Source organism: Mesoplodon mirus (genome assembly GCF_964341445.2).
Source record: "Mesoplodon mirus genome assembly, chromosome: 4".
Classification (NCBI taxonomy): domain Eukaryota; kingdom Metazoa; phylum Chordata; class Mammalia; order Artiodactyla; family Ziphiidae; genus Mesoplodon; species Mesoplodon mirus.
Genome location: NC_138979.1, coordinates 589320 through 608087, shown reverse-complemented (window position 1 = coordinate 608087; position 18768 = coordinate 589320). Strand labels below are relative to the sequence as shown.

The window sequence follows — 18768 nt, the reverse complement described above, 5'->3', positions numbered from 1 at the left end:
TCCCCCAATTTTTCCTTTCTTCCAACCCCTCCTTACGACCCCGAGTGGGAGCTCTGAGAGGCTTTAGTCTTCCGTTTTGACTGAAGAACCCCGCGCGGCCCCGCGCCTGCCCTCCGCTTTCCGGAGCGGGCTTCATCCAGATTAAAACCAACTCAGGCAAGGCTCCTTGAGGAGTCACTTTGCTTCGCCCCCGCGTGTTAACTGTTGCCGGTTGAGATTCTTTGGGGGCTGGGTGGCCAGGGCTAAGAGGAGGATGGGTACCTGCCCCGGGAGCGTTCGGGTGCGGGTGACGGGCGTTGCGGCGGAGTGGTGTAACCAGCCAGGGGGAGGCGGGGGTTCCCGCGTTCAGGTGCGGCGGCGCCGCTCCTCCCCTGGGCTCCGCAGCCCCGCGCCGCGGTCAGGTTCGGGGCTCGGGACGCTCAGGAGGGTGAGTGCTCTCGGCGAGTAATGTGCTGCATCTTGATCTCCTAGAACCCGAGCCCTGCGGAGCTCCCGGCGGCCCGGCCCCAAGGCGCTGCGGCCGCGCCGCGCGGCCCTGCCTGCGCGCGCCATGAACACCATCGTCTTCAACAAGCTCAGCGGCGCCGTGCTTTTTGAGGACCGCGGGGCTCCGGAGCGGGAGCGGGGCGGCAGGCCCTACGGCGGCGTCCTGGACAGTACGCACGCTCGCCCCGAGGTGGGCATTACGGACGGCGCGCCCCTCAAGGACAACCTGGGCCTGAGGCACCGGAGGACCGGGTATGCGCACCCTCCCGGGGCCCCCGCCCGCTCCGCGAGAGATGGGGGCGGTGAGAGGCTTGGGCGTGCTTGTGACAACCGGGGCCTGCGCCTTAGGGCCCCCGAGTTTTCCGGGAGGAGTGGTCTCCGCCTCCTGGGTTCAAGCATTCTCATTTTAAGGGAGTAGTTGCTCAAAGTGTGGGGGGTCGATTCGTCAGAAGGGCTCCAAAGAGGCTCGTTGGAAACTGAGGACACCTGAAACCTCCTCTTAGTCCTCAGATGCCCGGACCTGGGGGCGGGGGTTACGTGCCTCTCTCCCGACCGCGGGTACGGAGGCGCGGCCGCTGGGGAGGCAGAAAGGGCTGAGCGGGATGCACGGGCGCAGAGCAGGGCCAAGCAGTCGGGGCTCCCCTGGGGGTCCCCCCCGCCCCCCCATGTCAGGCCAGCCCCGTGGGCTTCCCCCCTTGTGTCGCGACAGGGCCTTGCATCGGCCAAGGTGTTGGGAAGGTCGCCCCTCCGCAGGATGCCGCGGACGCGCGCGCGGCTCGGCGGGGCCCGCCGCGAGCCCGGAGGGGGGGGTGCCCGCGGGCCTGCCGGGCCGGGTTTCGGTTTAGCGGCCTGAGGGGCTGCGGGGGTGGCGTGGGGTGGGCGGGGGCGAGAGCTCGCGGGCCACCGGCGGCTCCGGCTGCGGAGGAGGGCCGTCTGTAGCCCCGCCACGTCCCGCGGCTCCGGGAGCGCCCCGCGGGGGGAGGGGCGGCCGTCCTGGCCGGTCCACCTGGAAGATTGCATCAGCTGCTTGTTGTGCGGCGTTGCTGGTTAAGGAAATAAAGATTAGGTTTCGTCAAAATGTTACTACCAGTCCTCACGGATGGAATTGCATTTCAAAGTGTTTAAAGAGGCAGAAGTCCCGGAGGCTGCGGCGCAGGCGCGCGAGCCTCGCGGAGCGGCTGGGCGCGCGGGCGGCGGCGCGGCGACCCCTCGCGGAGCCGCTGGGGAGCGCAGCGCCGAGGCCCGGCTCCAGGCTGCTTCCCGCTCTTCCTCCTTGGAATATGATTTTCCCGAGGTCTTTTTACGTTATCCGGTGGGACAGACCTTCCATACTTTTAAGCTCGCCCTTTTGTTGTGAAAAGCCCCCTACAGTGTTTTGAGTTTTGTCTTTTCGCTTTTTCGTGTGTGTTTTTGTTTTCGGTTCTGCATCTTTCCTCCACAAACCCCTCCTTGGAAAGCTTCCCCTTTACACGAGGATCAAAGGGTACAGGGGAGAGCTTGAAGAGAACCAGGGCAGCGGGGCGGCCATCACTCCTTGCTTTGTTCCCAACGTCCAGTGGGCGACGGGAAGCCCCTGAAAGAACATTCGAGAGCCGGCCTCAGCCACTACTCATCCCCTGAGGCCAGGGCCCCTGGAGGGCGCGGTGCAGGCGGGCGAGGGACGGTGCCGGCCCTGCTGCTCAGGTCTGTGGCTTGAATAACAAAAGAGCTTCCTTCAGATCACCTAAACCTCTAACCTCTGGTTTCAGGATTTCACCCTTTTCCGTATAAACCTGGTGGCCTTCGCCGCCCCACGCCCGTCCTGTGCCACCCGGGCCGGCCCCGCGCGCTCTGACCCTGTGCGGCTCCCACCCCTGCCTGGCCTCCGCGTCCGGGCGCGCGGGGCCGGGGTCGACGCGGGCTGAAGCGCGTGCGAACCCGGGGGCCCGGCGGGCGGCGCTCGGCCGGCGCGGCTCACTGGGAACCCCTCCTCTCCCGGTGTCCCAGGGCCCGGCAGAATGGCGGGAAGGTGAGGCACAAGCGGCAGGCCCTGCAGGACATGGCGCGGCCCCTCAAGCAGTGGCTGTACAAGCACCGCGACAATCCGTACCCCACCAAGACGGAGAAGATTCTCCTGGCGCTGGGCTCGCAGATGACGCTAGTGCAGGTAATCGGGGCCCACGAGCCCCGGCCCTCCCTCGGCGAGGCTGAGCGGCGGCTCTGCTTCTCCCGCCACTGGGCACGGGTGGGCCCGAGACCGGCCGTCCGGACGCTGCCGCCGCTCTGCCTGAGGCTGGTGCGGGGCGGGCCCAGGGCCGGAGCGGTGGTCTGGGGAGTTTCTGCGTCTCCGACCGTCTCCCGGAGGCTTGGCGCAGCAGGGGTCGTGTGGCGCTCGCTAAGGAGGGCAGGGCAAGGGCGAGCGCGGAGCTCTGAGAAGGTGTGCGGGCCATGCACGCGGCCGTGACTCCAGCGGGCACTACCCCGCTGTGATTTGCGTCGGGGTCGCCCGAGGGCTCGTTAAAACACACGCTGCCGCCGCCCCCCACCCAGCCCGGAGTTCGCAGGAGGTCCTGGCCGGGGACGGTGCTTTGTACTTCTAACACGTTCTTGGGGTGATGCGTAAGCTGCTGGCCGCACCACACTTTGAAAACCAGGCAGAAGGGCACCCCACATTGGGGCCCCATGTTAAAGGTCAAGTTACAGGATACCTTTCAAGTTGGCCGCTCCTGACAGAGCTAGTAGGTGGGCTGGAAGGGCCAGAAGCGGGTTTGGGAGGTTTTTCTTTTTTAATAAGAGGCACCCTGGGCCTTAGCTAGACTCCACGCGGCTTTGCTGGCGGTATCTTTGTCCTTGGGTTAAGGGGCAGATCTCAGATGGCGGGTACCTGGTCAAGTGCAGAGGGGCGGCCTAAGCTTGCTCCATCTCTAGCGAGCAGTACTGCTGTGCACAGGTTTCCCTCCGTGGCGGCATGTGATGCTCGAAAAACCCGGTGAGGTAGAGCACATGCTGTCAGCCTTTCGCAGGTGATGTAACCAGGGCAGGAGAAGGCTGTGTCGAGGGGTAGAGGTGGGCCTGGAAACGCCGCGGGTCCATACCACGTGCTCTGGCCGGCACACCAGTTTCCTTTCATAAATGCAGTGACGTGAACTTTTATGCGCTCAGGCAGGGCAGACTCACTCAGAAAGAGGAGGGGGGGAGCTCCCTGAGCTGAGAGATCTCGTCCGTTGTAGCAGCACTGCACCGCTGCATTCGTGACACTTTGGCCGTTCCATGAAAGGTACAGTAAGTGAGAACCCCGAAGTAACAGGGAACGTTTAACTACGAGGTAACATAAAAATTGCTTTCCAGAGCATTGAAGATTATCATTTCAGGAGTTACTAGAAAGTTGGACGAAGCATGAAAATTGACTTGTACTCAGACTTATTAAAACTATAATATGCATTTTTCTGCTTATTTTAAGAATACAGTTGTAGAGAAAAACAAACATCTCTTCCGCTTTATATTAACAGGCAATAGTATTAATAGTGATTTGCTGCAGCACTGGAGGGGAAAATTAAGTTAGTGTTCTTGGCTTAATATCTGTTTAACACAAAACTGAACTTTCAGTGATTTTCAAAAGTAGTTTTTAAATAAATAATTCCAGCCAGAAAAACTTAAGAAAATAAATGCATATATTCAAATTTCACTTTAAACTGGTATGCTATTTATTTTCAAAATACACTAATTTATAGAGCTATTTGAATAGTTCACTCTGATGTCAACAGTAAAATATTAACTTATTGATTACATAGTTCCATGTTTAATACTTGCCATTCTTTCAGACAGAAAGCAACAAATGTTTATGACAAATTTAGGACGTTTTTAGCTACGAAAAGTATTGTCATTAGCAGAGACATTTAAATTTTCACCTGTGGTAGTTTTTCTGAGTTGCAATACAAGTAGCTGTCATTCTAATACAGAGTCAAGTTATTCTCTACCTGTAATGATAGTTCAAATACAAATAATTCTTTTTGCGTTAAGATCTTGGTAAGACTATTGCATTTTTCTAATTTACATGAAGTTTTTGTTCATGTAATGAAAATCTTTCCCATTATATTTTCTCTCACACTAGTCTTCAGCAAATAAAAATGCATGCAAATATGTAATTTTTAAATGGGGCAAAGAAAGGTAATTATTTATAATTATAATTGATACCTATTTAATGATTTCCAAGTTTTATAATAAATGAAGTTGGTTTCTGGAACTTTAAAGTGATAAATGGAAAAAATCAAACGTATAGAATAACCAAGGGACCCTTATATACCATTCAGGTTGGGCCCACCTATTCTCCATTAGGCACAATGGAATGTCTGTGTAAGAAAAAATATATATATTTATGAATATAAGGGGTTTGTATGAGTCAGACATGTATTAAACATCCAAAGCAAATTCTGACTCTGTGGAAACCAAATAAATTATGTCAATACATTTCACTTCTGGGGGAAAAATATCAAGCTGTGATCTGAATAAAGCTTTTGAGCCCTGCAATTTAGACCCCTGTTTCATGAATCAGGTTCTCCCAGTGAATAAATTTCTCCTGTGGAGTCAGCCTTCTTGAGAAGAGTGATCATGTCTTATTCATCTTCATCCTCCCATTTCACCCCAGCCCAGTACTTTCCATATAGTAAACTCTTCATACATGTTTGCAGACTGAATAGGTTCTCACTGGGGAATACTACTGTAATCACCATGTGACTTCCCCAAACATATTGTGGAAAACTGGAGAATGTCTTGAAATCAGACTAAGATATTCTAGTTTTAAAATCCATCTCATTGTAGGGAACACACAGAGGGCAGCTCATTAACTTTAATGGTACATGTTAGTTCTACAGCACAAGCATATAACTCACCTTATTATTTTCAGTATATCTGGAAATATGTCATATTTTATGTCAATAGACAAATATGGAGTGTTCCCCTTATTTCTATCTCCAGTCTCTATTTCTTGCTTATTACAATACCTCCTGTCTCTGCTTCTCATAATTTATATTAAGTTGTCAGCATAATTATTCCTTAACTACAAGAGTGTCTTATTTTTGAACATTTATTTTACCCTTCATATTTCCCTTTTGGGTGTATGTCAAGCTATCAGACCTTTCATAAGCAGTACTTTTGCCTTATTTTGCTACTCTGAAGGGTGTAAAACTTGGTCAGCAATCTCCATTAAGCCTAGAAACAATGCTGAAACTTTAATGAGGGAATTTTTTTAGGACCACAGAAGTAACTTTTTCTGATAAACAGAAGCTCTAAGGACATTAATCAACACTACATTTTGTTCATTCCTGAAAGATGAGGCAGAGAGAGGTATTTATGCAGCTTTCATTTTTTTTCTACTCACTAGACTTAGAACTTGTCTTAATTTACTATATAACTGTTTGCATTATTAATCTGCCATCTTCCTATTAAGATATAAGCATTTTTATAAAATTAACAGGAAGATGATTTGTGTGTGTGTGTGTTTTCACTTTAACCAACCGAAATACTCCATTTTGCTTGGTTCCTATGACCGTTGTTCAAACATCATAAAAATATACTCTCTACTCTCAAAATATAACCAACTTCATTGTGGAATAACAGATACGCGATTGGGGTTTTGTATTACTGTAGGATATGGAGCTTACCCAGGGAATAATTGCCCCTGAAGAAGTTTTTTAAAAGAAGGGCAGATGGGGGCTTTACCTGGTTTCAATATTTCCCATTGTTTATGTGTATATATTTAAAATATATTTATGTTTTTTTCTGGATTATAATAGTGAAATGATGATTTTTTTATGATCACATTACAGAGTGCAATGCAAGTGGAGTTTGAGACTACATTTTAGCAATTGGATGTTAATGCTCCCTTTTCTTACAGTAGAAGTTTCCAATTCCTGTGCTACAGCCATGTACCATTTGGTTAAATCTGTGTTGCAAGATTTTGCCCCTGTGTTGACATAGCTTTTGCTTGCTATGGATTGCTTCTGCTGAAATGTGTGTGTACTTATCAACTGCAGGAATTATGGCTACTGTTAAATATTCAACAAAATCTCAGATTGGTCCTTCTACGTTATTCTCAGTGTCAAACTACATGGGGTAGAAGTGAGGTGTTCGATATTTCAGTTGAATGACTGAATCTGCGTTGTTAATTCTGTGTGTTCAAAGGGGGACAGATGCCAGAGTATCCCCTTGGGTTTACTATAATGATTGCTCTGCCAGTGTGATGAATATAAACACTGCTGCGTAGGATGAAAACTACTTAGCTTTCTCTTCCAGCTTCTAGATATTTTGTTCTCTAAGCTTTCGCTATAAAATGCAGTGCTTTTAAAGCTCTGAGTTTGACGTTAAAATGCTGTTGCAGAACCTGTTCTTGGTAAGGAGACCTGTTTCATGTAAAATAGAATTTCAAAAGGATTTGAATGATAACCTGAAGGAATCCATAGTAAGTTAAAGGTAGAAGATTTGAACTGGTGCTTTTACCTTCAGTGAAACAGATGGCGTTTGCATCAATTCATCAGGAAAAAACTTGTGAGATGATACTCGTGCAGATTTGTTCACCAACTATTGTCTGCTGTTTGCATGACTTAACACAAGAAGATATTCAACACCCCAGACTATGTCCAGCCCTTAGGTTGTACTGTAAATTGCTGATAATAAAACACTGGCAGAGTAAATGTATTAGTAGATTGGGTGCCAGTCAAACTTACGAAATGACTTTAGAAATAGCCTGTTAGACCCCACCAAACCTTTATGGAAAATCTTCTGATGTATAATTAATATACTCTGTTAAGAGCTATGAGTATACAAAACATAAAAAACGATATGACTCCAATATATGAAAAGCTAGTTAATGCCACCATGACATTTAAAGGTCCTTATTTTTGTATGTTAGAATTATAAGTATATTGATTTTTTTATTTGAAGTCCATCGCGTTTTAATAAAAATATGAAGAGTTTCATAAGAATTGGATTTTACACTATGCGGTACTGTGTGTTGGTTGTATTAAGAGTTAAGGTCAGGGACTTCCCTGGCGGTACAGTGGTTAAGACTTTGCCTTCCAATGCAGGGGGTGCGGGTTCGATACCTGGTGGCGGAGCTAAGATCCCACGGGCCTTGGGGCCACAAAATCAAAACATAAAACAGAAGCAATGTTGTAACAAATTCAATAAAGACTTTAAAAAAAAGCGTTAAGGTCAGTTAAGATTTAAGATTAGCCTCTGGATTATATGATGTTTAGTAAAGAAAGTAACAAAAAAAGTTTGGGAGTTGGATTCTAATAAACATAAGTGACATAGGCATGGGGGAAGTTGCAGGCTGTCCTCTGTGTGCAAGAGGAACAGAGAGGGACATAAAACACCTCTGATTGCTGAGGAGAGTAGCGGTCAAGAGCAGAAGACAGGTTGGTACCAACCATAAAGGAGATGAATGAACACTTTTATAGGAGAGCGTGGACGACATTCACAGATCTTAATTTTCAGAGTTCGCAAGGATGTCAGGAAGCATGCAGTTCTGAAAAGATGAATGAGGTATCTAAACTCACACAGCCTGTCTTTGGCTAAGTCAGAACAGGAAACCAGGTCTCTTTCCATTATACCACGGTTAGAGGATGACAGGACATACATGAGGATTTGAAGACGTTAAGTAAGTAATTAAATCATAACGGTGCATCAGCACTTGAATTTGATGATGGTTGTTAAGATCCGTTCAAGTGGATGGAATGGAAGATAGGGAAGTTTGAAAAAATACTGTTCTAAAACTCCCAGTTGGTACTGATGGGACATGGACGAACATTTTGGCCACGACTTGGAGAACAGAGGGAGGTTTGAGAGGAAATGGACCAGGCCTCTCATGCTTCCATAGTGCAGGCTCACCCATGGATCATAGTTAATCACGTGTAGCTCTTCACTTCTAGTCCTTCTGTATGTGCAGGGGACAAAGTTTATTTGTTCCTAGCGCTTAATATCAGGGCTAAAGCACAGGAGCTGCTCAGTATGGGTTTGTTGAATGAATAGTCCCAGAAGTTGTCTGTCTGTAGAGGTTGGAGGAGACTGAGAAGTTAAAGTCAGACTAAAGCATAGTAATAAAAGCACAGCTTGGCAGGAAGAGGCGTTGGTGGAGTCTACAGCTTCTGACGTGCCGTGGTAAGATATCACACCACTGCACATAAAGTTGGGGACAGTTATCATTGCTTAAGACACAAAGGGAGGTAACGCTCAATATATATTATATTATAGACGATATGGTTTGTGCGTATATAAACTGGGGAAGACTACCATGTTTTACCCATGGAGAAAAAAAGGAAAAAATTATAGTTTTTTTATTTTTAATGTAGGATTCACCACAGGTTCATTCAATAATTAAGGCTTGAGTAATGTACAAAAGCTGTGTATTTATAGTATAAATTTAAAAAAGAAAAAAAAATTCCAGTGCAAGTATCACCACACAAACCATTAATATACTGTGGAGTCATGTTATAGAACAAATGGGTAGAAAAACATAATCCTCTTTCCACTTTTCATCCTTTTAAAGGCAAGTATGGGCCTTCCATGTTTTTAATATATATATTCTTTTTTTTTTTTTTTTTTTTTTTTTTTTTTTTTTTTTTGCGGTACGCGGGCCTCTCACTGTTGTGGCCTCTCCCGTTGCGGAGCACAGGCTCCGGACGCGCAGGCTCCGCGGCCATGGCTCATGGGCCCAGCCGCTCCGCGGCATGTGGGATCTTCCCGGACCGGGGCACGAACCCGTGTCCCGTGCATCAGTAGGCGGACTCTCAACCACTGCGCCACCAGGGAAGCCCTAATATATATATTCTGATGATAGCTTGATGTTTAAAAAGAAATGTCACGTGCCATTTTAGCCTCTAGAAATCCAGTAGCACCTTAAACAAAAACAATGGAACTAACCTTGTTTTGCAGTGTTCATTTCTTTGCCATCACCTATTTGGAAGCACTAGATTTTTAGCTTAAAGCTGGGTATTATTTGGCCTTTTTCTCTCTCTCTGCTTGTCTGATTGCTCTGTCTCTGACTGTATTGCCAGCTCCTACCTCCTTAATTGCTGGAGGTTTCCAGGGTTTGGTCCTTGACCCTCTTTTCATTCTGTCTGCTCTCACAGCTTCAGCTCTCACCTCTGTGCATTTGACCTAAATCTGATCTTCCTTGCCCTTAGATCTCAGATGCCATTTTTATTTTCTTGCTGCACATTTCACCTGTATGCTTTTCTAGTACCTCAAACTAGACATTCCCAAACCAAACGCATCATTTCACCCTCAAACAATTCTACTTTCTCAAATTGGCACTATCTTCTCTTCTTACACAAATTTGATAACTCAAGGGCATCTCTTTCTTCCTTCTTCGTTACCTACCACAGTGTCTCTGGAATTTGACTTATATTTGTTCCCGTGTCTTCTTTGTTGGAAACACACTTCCCTACCCATTATCCCTGACCTGTTCCTTCAAAATCTAGCTTAAATTCTTCATGAAGTCTTGAGTGACATCAAAGTAACCCCTCCTTCCGTTGCACTCCTGTAACATTATATTTTAATGCGTCTTAAGCCATTTATCACATTCTTTCCTATATTAGTTATTTGTTTATTGAAGTCGGTTTACAATGTGTTAATTACTGCTGTACAGCAAAGTGATTCAGTTATACATATATATATATACACACACACACACATATTCTTTTTTGTTATATTCTTTTCCATTATGGTTTATCACAGGATATTGCATATAGTTCCCTGTGCTATACAGTAGGACCTTGTTTTATCCATCCTGTATATAAAAGCTCACATCTGCTCCTCCCACACTCCCAGTCCATCCCTCCCACAGACCCCTCCCCCCGGCAACCACCAGTCTCTTCCCCATGTCTGTGATTCTGTTTCTGTTTCATAGTTAGGTTCATTTGTGTCATATTTTGGATTCCACATGTAAATGATATCATATGGTATTTGTCTTTCTTTTTCTGACGTACTTCACTTAGTATGATAATCTCTAGGTCCATCATGTTGCTGCAAATGGCATTATTTCATTCTTTTTTATGGCTGAGTGATATTCCATTGTATATATGCACCACATCTTTATCCATTCATCTGTTGATGGACATTTAGGTTACTTTCATGTCTTGGCTGTTGTGAATAGATACTAGGGTTGTTTGTGTACTCTCCTACCTTTCTTACTAGACTGAACATTTTATGGCAAAGCAATTCAGTATTTTTTTTATTCCCAGAATACAGTTAGTGCTCATTCTGTGTAGTAAGTGCTCAGCACATTTGTTGAATGAATGAATGGATGGATATAAATGTCCAATACTGTTATGTCATGAGAATATGTAATGATCAGAGATTATGAGAGAGGCTTAGGTCCTTTCTGGGAAAGTAATTGTATGATGGGTAATGTTTTTATTTTGTGTTAATTGAGAAATAAAACTTTTTTAGGTGTCAAATTGGTTTGCTAATGCAAGACGTCGGCTTAAGAATACTGTTCGACAGCCAGATTTAAGCTGGGCCTTAAGAATAAAGTTGTACAATAAGTATGTTCAAGGAAACGCTGAGCGGCTGAGTGTAAGCAGTGATGACTCATGTTCTGAAGGTTTGTTAGTGTTTTTATCTTGCTTTCTTTGCTCTGCCTTTCACTTCAATTGCTATTTTTAAGGTTGATCCCACAAAACATGGTGGTGCCATAATGGTTCTTTTTTATTGCATGAAGTAACTTTACTTTTACAATACTGTAAATGACCAGCCAAATTATGGCTGCTTCCTCTTGTTCACAGATTTATCATGTGCCAGAATAACATTTTTTGTGAAGTTCATTAAAATTAACATACCAAGGGGAGAGATTATATAGATTCCTGCTTTCCTTTGCCTAACAATTAATCTTAAATATCAAAGATAATTTTATACACTTTAAATATTCTTCCTATATATATTTTAAATCATTAAATGTAACAATTGTGTGGCTGGGGAAAAGTATGTGTAAGTACTACCTGGTGATATTTTTCCCCCTTAGATGGAGAAAATCCTCCACGAAACCACATGAATGAAGAAGGCTATAATAATCCAGTTCACCATCCTGTGATTAAAAGTGAGAGCTCAGTCATAAAAGCTGGAGTGAGGCCAGAGTCACGGGCCAATGAGGACTACGTATCGCCCCCAAAATACAAGAGCAGCTTGTTGAATCGTTACCTTAACGACTCTTTGAGACACGTCATGGCCACAAATGCTGCCATGATGGGAAAGACAAGGCAGAGAAACCATTCAGGATCTTTTAGTTCCAATGAATTTGAGGAGGAATTGGTATCTCCCTCATCGTCAGAAACTGAAGGCAATTTCGTCTATCGCACAGGTAAGTCTGTGCTTTTTGTGATACCTTGTTTAAAACAGAATTAAAGCTGCAGCAGAGGGCTTTCTTTTGACAGGTGTAAAGGCATAATTTTTATTGCTTGTGCATCAGATTATGTACATATGGCCTATAATTCAGTTTGAAAGCTTTCCTTTTGTTCTTAATTAGCAGATACGCTCATTAGTAGATGATGGTTTACTGGGAAGTTTTCATCCTTAATAAAATTTTCTAATCTTAGTGATAAACATTCTTAGAGGAGATATGTATTGGCTTTATGAATAAATTATAATGGAGGAATATCCCAGATTATAACCAGCCATGCAAATACTCTGTACTTCATCTTTTCTCTTAAGTTCTTTGATTGCTTATAGTGATGGAAAATGAACACAAACTAGCATGGGTGCCAAGACATTTGCGAAGGAAACGTGGCTTAAATTGCTTTGGAAATTTTACTTTTATTCCTGAAATGCACAAGTAGGGCTATAAGTAGCTTTGAAATTTTTGCTTTTAGTCTAGAAATAAGGAATCAATTTCTACCTGTCCACAGCTTTCAGATGGAGTGGCAAGTTTGGTAAAATTCTGTCTTGACTTCATTACAAAGGACTGTGTGCCCTACCTCTGGTGTAGGCAGACTCCAGGGCCTGAAAATGCCAGGCAGTGAGATTTAGAAATGTTACCCCTGGAATTAATAACTTCAGGGGGCATGCAGCCCAGCCACATTATGCCACAGATAAGAAAGCCCCAACCAAGGACACACAGCGAGTTACTCTTCTCCAGATCAGTGGTGTAGCTGAGCCTGCACAAGAGGCTGGAGGAGCGTAACTACCGCTAGACGACTGTTACCGCTACTGTTACACATATTGCCACCAGTCATTTATTGGATAGTTGTGATATGCTAGGTTCTGTGCTAAATACTACACAAGTACTACTACATTTAGTCCTTCTAACATCAAGGAGCTTGATCTGTGAACAGAGCTTTATAAAGAAATTTAAAGTTGGTCTGTTTAATATATCCTTAAGGTTATTTAGCCAGATATCTGATTTTTAAGTGTCTACAAATATGTACAAGATCTATGAGGATTCAGAGGAAATCTCAATACATTTTTGACTTAATCTCATTTTGTTTGTATCTCCAACTCCAACAATGAAAACAACTCCAAACACTCAGAAATACATAGCCTTGTAAATAATAAATTGGGTCTAGGAAGAAGTAAAAGATGCAATAAAAGATAAGTTAGCCAATCATGAAAAATTTAAAACTATCTACTAATACCTGACCGAACTTGTAAGTAATTCAGAATGTTTGAGAAAAAGGAAAATAAACCAAGTCATTCAAGTACAGATAATTGAAAAAGAATAAACAGAAGACAAAAAGTGGTAAAATGGAAGGCTGAAAAATAGATAAATAAATCAGGAGTTGGCTCTTTGAAGTCAGTAGTAAAAAACTCAAGCAAAAATGGACACAAATTAAAGTTGGAAATAAAGGATATAGCAATCATTATATAGTTATTAAAAAATATTTTTAAAAATTATGATAAAGTACTATGCATAATTGTTTGACAGTATACTCTATGCAAATGTATGGATGAAGTGAATTGCTATTATCCACACAAATTAAATTATTAATTCATAATAAGAAAAGGTTTAAATGACCACTAATGCAGGAAAAATTAAGGTTTTTAGTAAACTCAGTTCCCAAAACACTTGATAGATAACTTGATAGATCCACTGGGTTTTTTTTCAAACTTTGAAGAAATAATTAATTCCTATGCTCTATACATTTTTCTGGAACATATAAAAACATGGGAAGTATCCCAACTTTTAAAAATGTAAATGTTATCCTAATCCCAAACCAGATTAAGATAGCATACAAGTCAAAAATTTTATTTGTAATACTGATACTCACTGTGAAACAACATGGGAGATATTGTAATGTTAAGTGAAAAAATTTTAATTGTGGATACACTGAGTATAATTATGACAAGTGTGTATGGACAAAAACAAGAAAGATAAAAACAATGAAAGTTACAGTTTGATGAGGGGGTGTAATTGAAGGACCGTTGTTTAAAAATTTTTTTCTTGTAAATTTGTGTTGCCCAGTAAAAACAAGGTCACGTGCCTATGAAATTTCCCCAGTGTGTTGGGTCTTCTGAAAATCCATGCTCTTTTCCAAGGTAAATGTAAAGTCAAAGAGGGACTAGCATGCCTGTATAGTTGATGCTTTTCGAAGTGAAATAGCTTGGCCATGTATTTTTATTAAAGCATTCCAAATGCACTTGGTCCGTGTCATGGACTATTCACTTGCCAAATTCTAGTTTTAAATCAAACCTATCTTTTAGTTATGCAAGCAATGAGATGGCAGCCTAGACGCGTAAACATCTGGATTTTCGTGCATATGTATAAGCTTAAAAAGAACAGAATACAGTGTTGGGGTTTGTGGATGGAGAATGAGGAAAGACTGGCTGGTCTCAAACTGGTCTACTAAATTTCAGGCGAAGACAGTACGTGGCTGTCTTCCGTGGAAAGTGAGTGACGGTGCTGCTGCAGTTGTATCTGGGTTACCAGTCATGCATAAGTGGTGGGACAGAGAATCTCAGTGAATACTTTCTGAACAACTGCTTTGGTTTTCTCTGGCGTACAGGCTATTCTGAATCCCTTCAGTTCCTTCTGGTTGTATCTTTCCTTCCTCATCCAAACAGCAACCTTCGAAGTCTGCTCTCTAACACCATCCCCTCCACCACCCTAGTTCTATAGTAGTACAAAGATTTCGGCTTTTAAATTTTTGTTTTTCAGAAGAGATCACCTTTAAATACAAGTTATTGGTTTATCTGTGCTGAGAAATCGTATCCGTTTTTCCACCCATTTTTGTAAGACAGCTGCTATCCCACGATGCATTTCTCTAAATCTAGGGAGTCAAAAAGCCAAGTGAAAGAAAGAGTTGGTGTTTGGAAGGGTAATGTATCACTGAATTTCATTTCACTTGTTAAACTCTAGCAGGGAGGGTAGATTATAAAGCAGTAATCCTAATCGAAGATATTATTAGACACGATCCAAGCAGACACAAACATGTTTTTATTGATTTTACATAGACATTAAATATTTCTCTCTAATCTGCAGTCTCCCACAACATGCAGGAAAAAAAAGAAAAGATGTTCTTTTTTCAGGGGCATGGTAGGCTCTCAATACGTATTCTGACAGCAGCAATTATAACATTAGAATTGATCGGAATTATTAAGGTTATTGCTTCTAAATACAGTTAAGTATTACACAAGAAAACCTAGTCACAGAGTGTCATCTTTTGAATGAAGTCACCTAAATTAAAATTACAATCCTCTTCGTCATGTTAGGTTAATGGATGGTAATTTTCAGATATTCGATGGAGTGGGTCTGCCCTCTGAGGTGTCAGGATGAGGACTCTAGCATCGTACGTACCTCCACTCCTGTTGACTCAGTGCTCATGTTCCCCGGATGGGGCCCTCCATGAAGGAGCCAGCCGCCATCTGTAGCATCTTCCAGAGTGAGTCCTCACTAGAGGCTTTCCTAACTTGGATTTGAGTTTAATTTACCCTAAACCAAGCCTACTAAATTTCCTTCTTCAGTGAGGGAGAAAGGAGACATTTCTAAGAAGTATACTTGGTGAGGGGACTGTCAGGCAAGTCTTGAAATAAAACGTGTGAACTTCCCTGCTCTGTTGCTGGCACGAGGACAAGTTGCTATTCTGTTCTTTCTTTTCGCAGCTCACAAATGACCGACTTATAAATGGCTAGTGCACTCTAATGCTTGCTCTCTGAGCCCCACTGCTTCCCCACTGCTTATGAATTTATATAATTCATAAATTTACTCTGCTCCCACAGGGCTGAATGTTTCAACTTCATCTTATTAAACTGCCTAAAATCCCTCTTAATTATACACATCTGGTATAGAAAAAACATATTGGCGGATAGAACTCTTTTCTATGTTAGTGTGAATTAATCAGATTAGCTTCCCCTCCACTTGACTGAGGTGAATATCCCTGAAGAAGTGGAGATTTTTTGTGTGTGTGTGGTACGCGGGCCTCTCACTGTTGTGGCCTCTCCCGTTGCGGAGCACAGGCTCCGGACGCGCAGGCTCAGTGGCCATGGCTCACGGGCCCAGCCGCTCCGCGGCATATGGGATCCTCCCGGACCGGGGCACGAACCCATGTCCCCTGCATCGGCAGGTGGACTCTCAACCACTGCGCCACCAGGGAAGCCCCAGAAATGGAGATTTTGATGGACAGAAAAAAGTCATTTATGTGGTGTACAGGACTCTTTGGGAGGTGGAGTCCATTTGAATGGCCTGCAAAATGGGGCAAAATGAGGGAACTAGGGATTTTAGTTACTGGGGAAAGACAAACAAGGCAGTAGAAAGTAAATCTGGGAGAATGACAAAAAGCTAAATGCCATTTCCAAATGTTTTTTCTTGGCTAATGATGACCCCGGTGGGTGGTGGAGATGTTCTTTTTTCGTTCTCTTCCTGCACACTTGTGTACTTTAGAATTTAAGCTGGTACTATCAGTAAGTAGTGAAAGCCAGGGTTGCTCGTGAGTTCAATAAACCATTGCATTAGCCTGGGATTTAACCCTAATTTATAGCACAGTTTCTTTGGCGAAATGGCGCTCTCCATTCTAAACTGCTGACTTCACAGGAAACTTCTGGGGCACAAGTCCTTCATGTACGAGGTGCCCTTTCATGCCTTCATACCGCAAACAAAAACGTTCTAGGCTCGCTGGAGCCCTGGGCCTTACTCATCAAAGAAATCGTAGTTTAAGTGAAGCAGAGGAAAGATTTAAAGAACTGCCTTGTCAGATCCTTTTGAACGGTGAATAATCATTCCTAATTTGTTTCACCAATTTCAGGTGTTTGGGGGTAGCTTAAAGAAAGCCTCATGGTAGTTGACAGAAGGCTTTGTCGAGACCCAGCTGTTAAGGGTAGCCTGGGTTCCTGTGTACATGCTAGTTTCCCTTTGGAAGTTTGTTGACCAGTAAGTCGACTTTGGATACTTTCATCTTCTTTTATTTCCCTTTTTGTGCTTGTCACTTCCTTGTTTTTAGTGAAAGATTAAGCTTAGCCCTGTTGGATGATTCCAGACATTCTTTTCCTGGCATGCAAAGGACTGTTGATGTACTCCAGCAGAGAATAATAAAACCCTCTATCACCAGCCCAGTTTGTGACATTTAAAGGATACTTGAAAGGTTATCCAATTTTTTGTCCTGTGTCTTTACTGCAATAATACCTCACCTATCAGATACCATCTGGAAATGAGGTTTTCCACCTAAGTGAAATTTCCAGATAGAAATTTAAGGACCGATTTTAAAAAGATAGAATTTTCTGCTCTCCTAGACTTACAGTATGAAACACAGCATGTGAGGTGTGCCTCCGCATCCTCTCTCTTCTCTAAACTCCCTCCTCCTGTTGCTTTTTATATGTTTCCACCCTTCAAATCAGTAATTTTAGGATTCACCACAGCTCTGAACTTGCTCCTGATGCCTTTGAATGAAGGACGATGACTTTCTGATAGCCGTTCTAAAAGGGATCTTTCCTAATGGCTTATTCCAAAGCAGTAACCTTCAAAATGAGACTTACAGAAATTCTGAGGTCTGGGGAGGCTTGGGGTAGAATTATAAAAACTTAAGCATGATATTCTGAACACTATAGATTATTAAATGTTTATCAGTGATGATGATGGCAAAACACATTCACGTGGATTATTTCTGAAATGCGTATCAGCTTGATCTTTGAAAGTAAATTTTCTTTATGGATTCACTTGCAAAATTTAAATGAAACTGTGTAAGTGTAAGTGTTCCACCTACTGTTAAAAACTGAGAGATTCATGGCAGACAGAAATAGAAAAAGAGAACACATGTTGGCATAAGCAGTTTGCTGGCTCCTTCAGGCGTTAGTTTTTCATTCACTTTTCTTTGTTTGTTATTTGGTATCATGTGAGAGCCTGAGAAAGTCTATACGTAGAAGCTGAGACTTAACAGCCCTATTCAACAACCTGGCTTACAAACAAATCAAAAATATACGGCAGCCTAGCTTAGAAGAAGTATGCACTTTTAGGGCTGTGCTTGATCCTGAGTTTTTTGTCCCTTTATATTGTGTTCCCTCCATGTGGTGCCTTAGAATGACAGCAACACGTTTCAAATTTGTGTGAATATAGACAGATTGCCTCTGAAATGCAGCTGCATCCTGTCTCTTCTTTCGTGTTGATACTTGCTGCCTTGTGTGTATTAAAAGCTCTCCGGGGCCCTGAAATGGTATTTTATTCATTTTTATCGTCCTCCTAGCACCTAGTAGTGTCTTTCATGTATTTGCTCCGGAACTGTTTCTCAAGTCAACGAGTTAGTGTTGTCATGATTTAGTCTGCCTCTTAAATCATGAAAGACATTTTAATGTACATATGTATATGTTGATCTGTGTCTGCGAACATGACAAGGGAAAGAAAATGGTCCTGAATAAGTAAATGGGTGAAAAAAAAAAAGGCAAATGCAAAAAAAGTTAAAACCGGTAGAAAAAAGTAAACAGAGAGAAGCTTAAAACTGAGATGTTTAAGAGAGTTGAAATAAAAACTTAGAAAGTATAAAATGAAACTAAACCAATTTTCAAGTTAAAAGAGTGACTTTCAGGAAAATGCAAGGATGATAAATGGAAAAGTTTAGTGGGTTTAAAGAAAATCCACTGAAGAATAAAAAGTATAGCAGACAGGCAAATAAAAAGAAAGGGAACTTTTCTGAATTTGACTTCACTAAGTAATGATATCTATTGTCTACTTATCTAGGTCCCTGCCTTGTGGGTGAGATTTAAGAAACAAAGCACAGATTTAGATCCAATGATTTACCCTCTTCTGCCCCATTCACTCTCGGGGTTGACATGACTACTTTGGCTTTTTAAGAATGACTATTTTTAATCCTATGACAGAATTGGAGAACA

At 43.0% G+C, this 18768-nt stretch overlaps 1 protein-coding gene across 1 annotated transcript in view; it reads left to right on the top strand.

Annotated features, from left to right (window-relative positions):
• Window positions 1–550: 550 nt before the first annotated feature.
• MKX (mohawk homeobox) overlaps window positions 551–18768 on the top strand; it is a gene marked incomplete at its 5' end in the record, with an annotated part of 58203 nt that continues 39985 nt past the window's right edge. The window contains 4 exons of the mRNA XM_082618229.1: window positions 551–738; window positions 2473–2632; window positions 10915–11068; window positions 11486–11821. Of these exons, the coding sequence (XP_082474355.1) occupies window positions 551–738; window positions 2473–2632; window positions 10915–11068; window positions 11486–11821 (838 nt within the window). The remainder of the gene's footprint in view (window positions 739–2472; window positions 2633–10914; window positions 11069–11485; window positions 11822–18768) is intronic.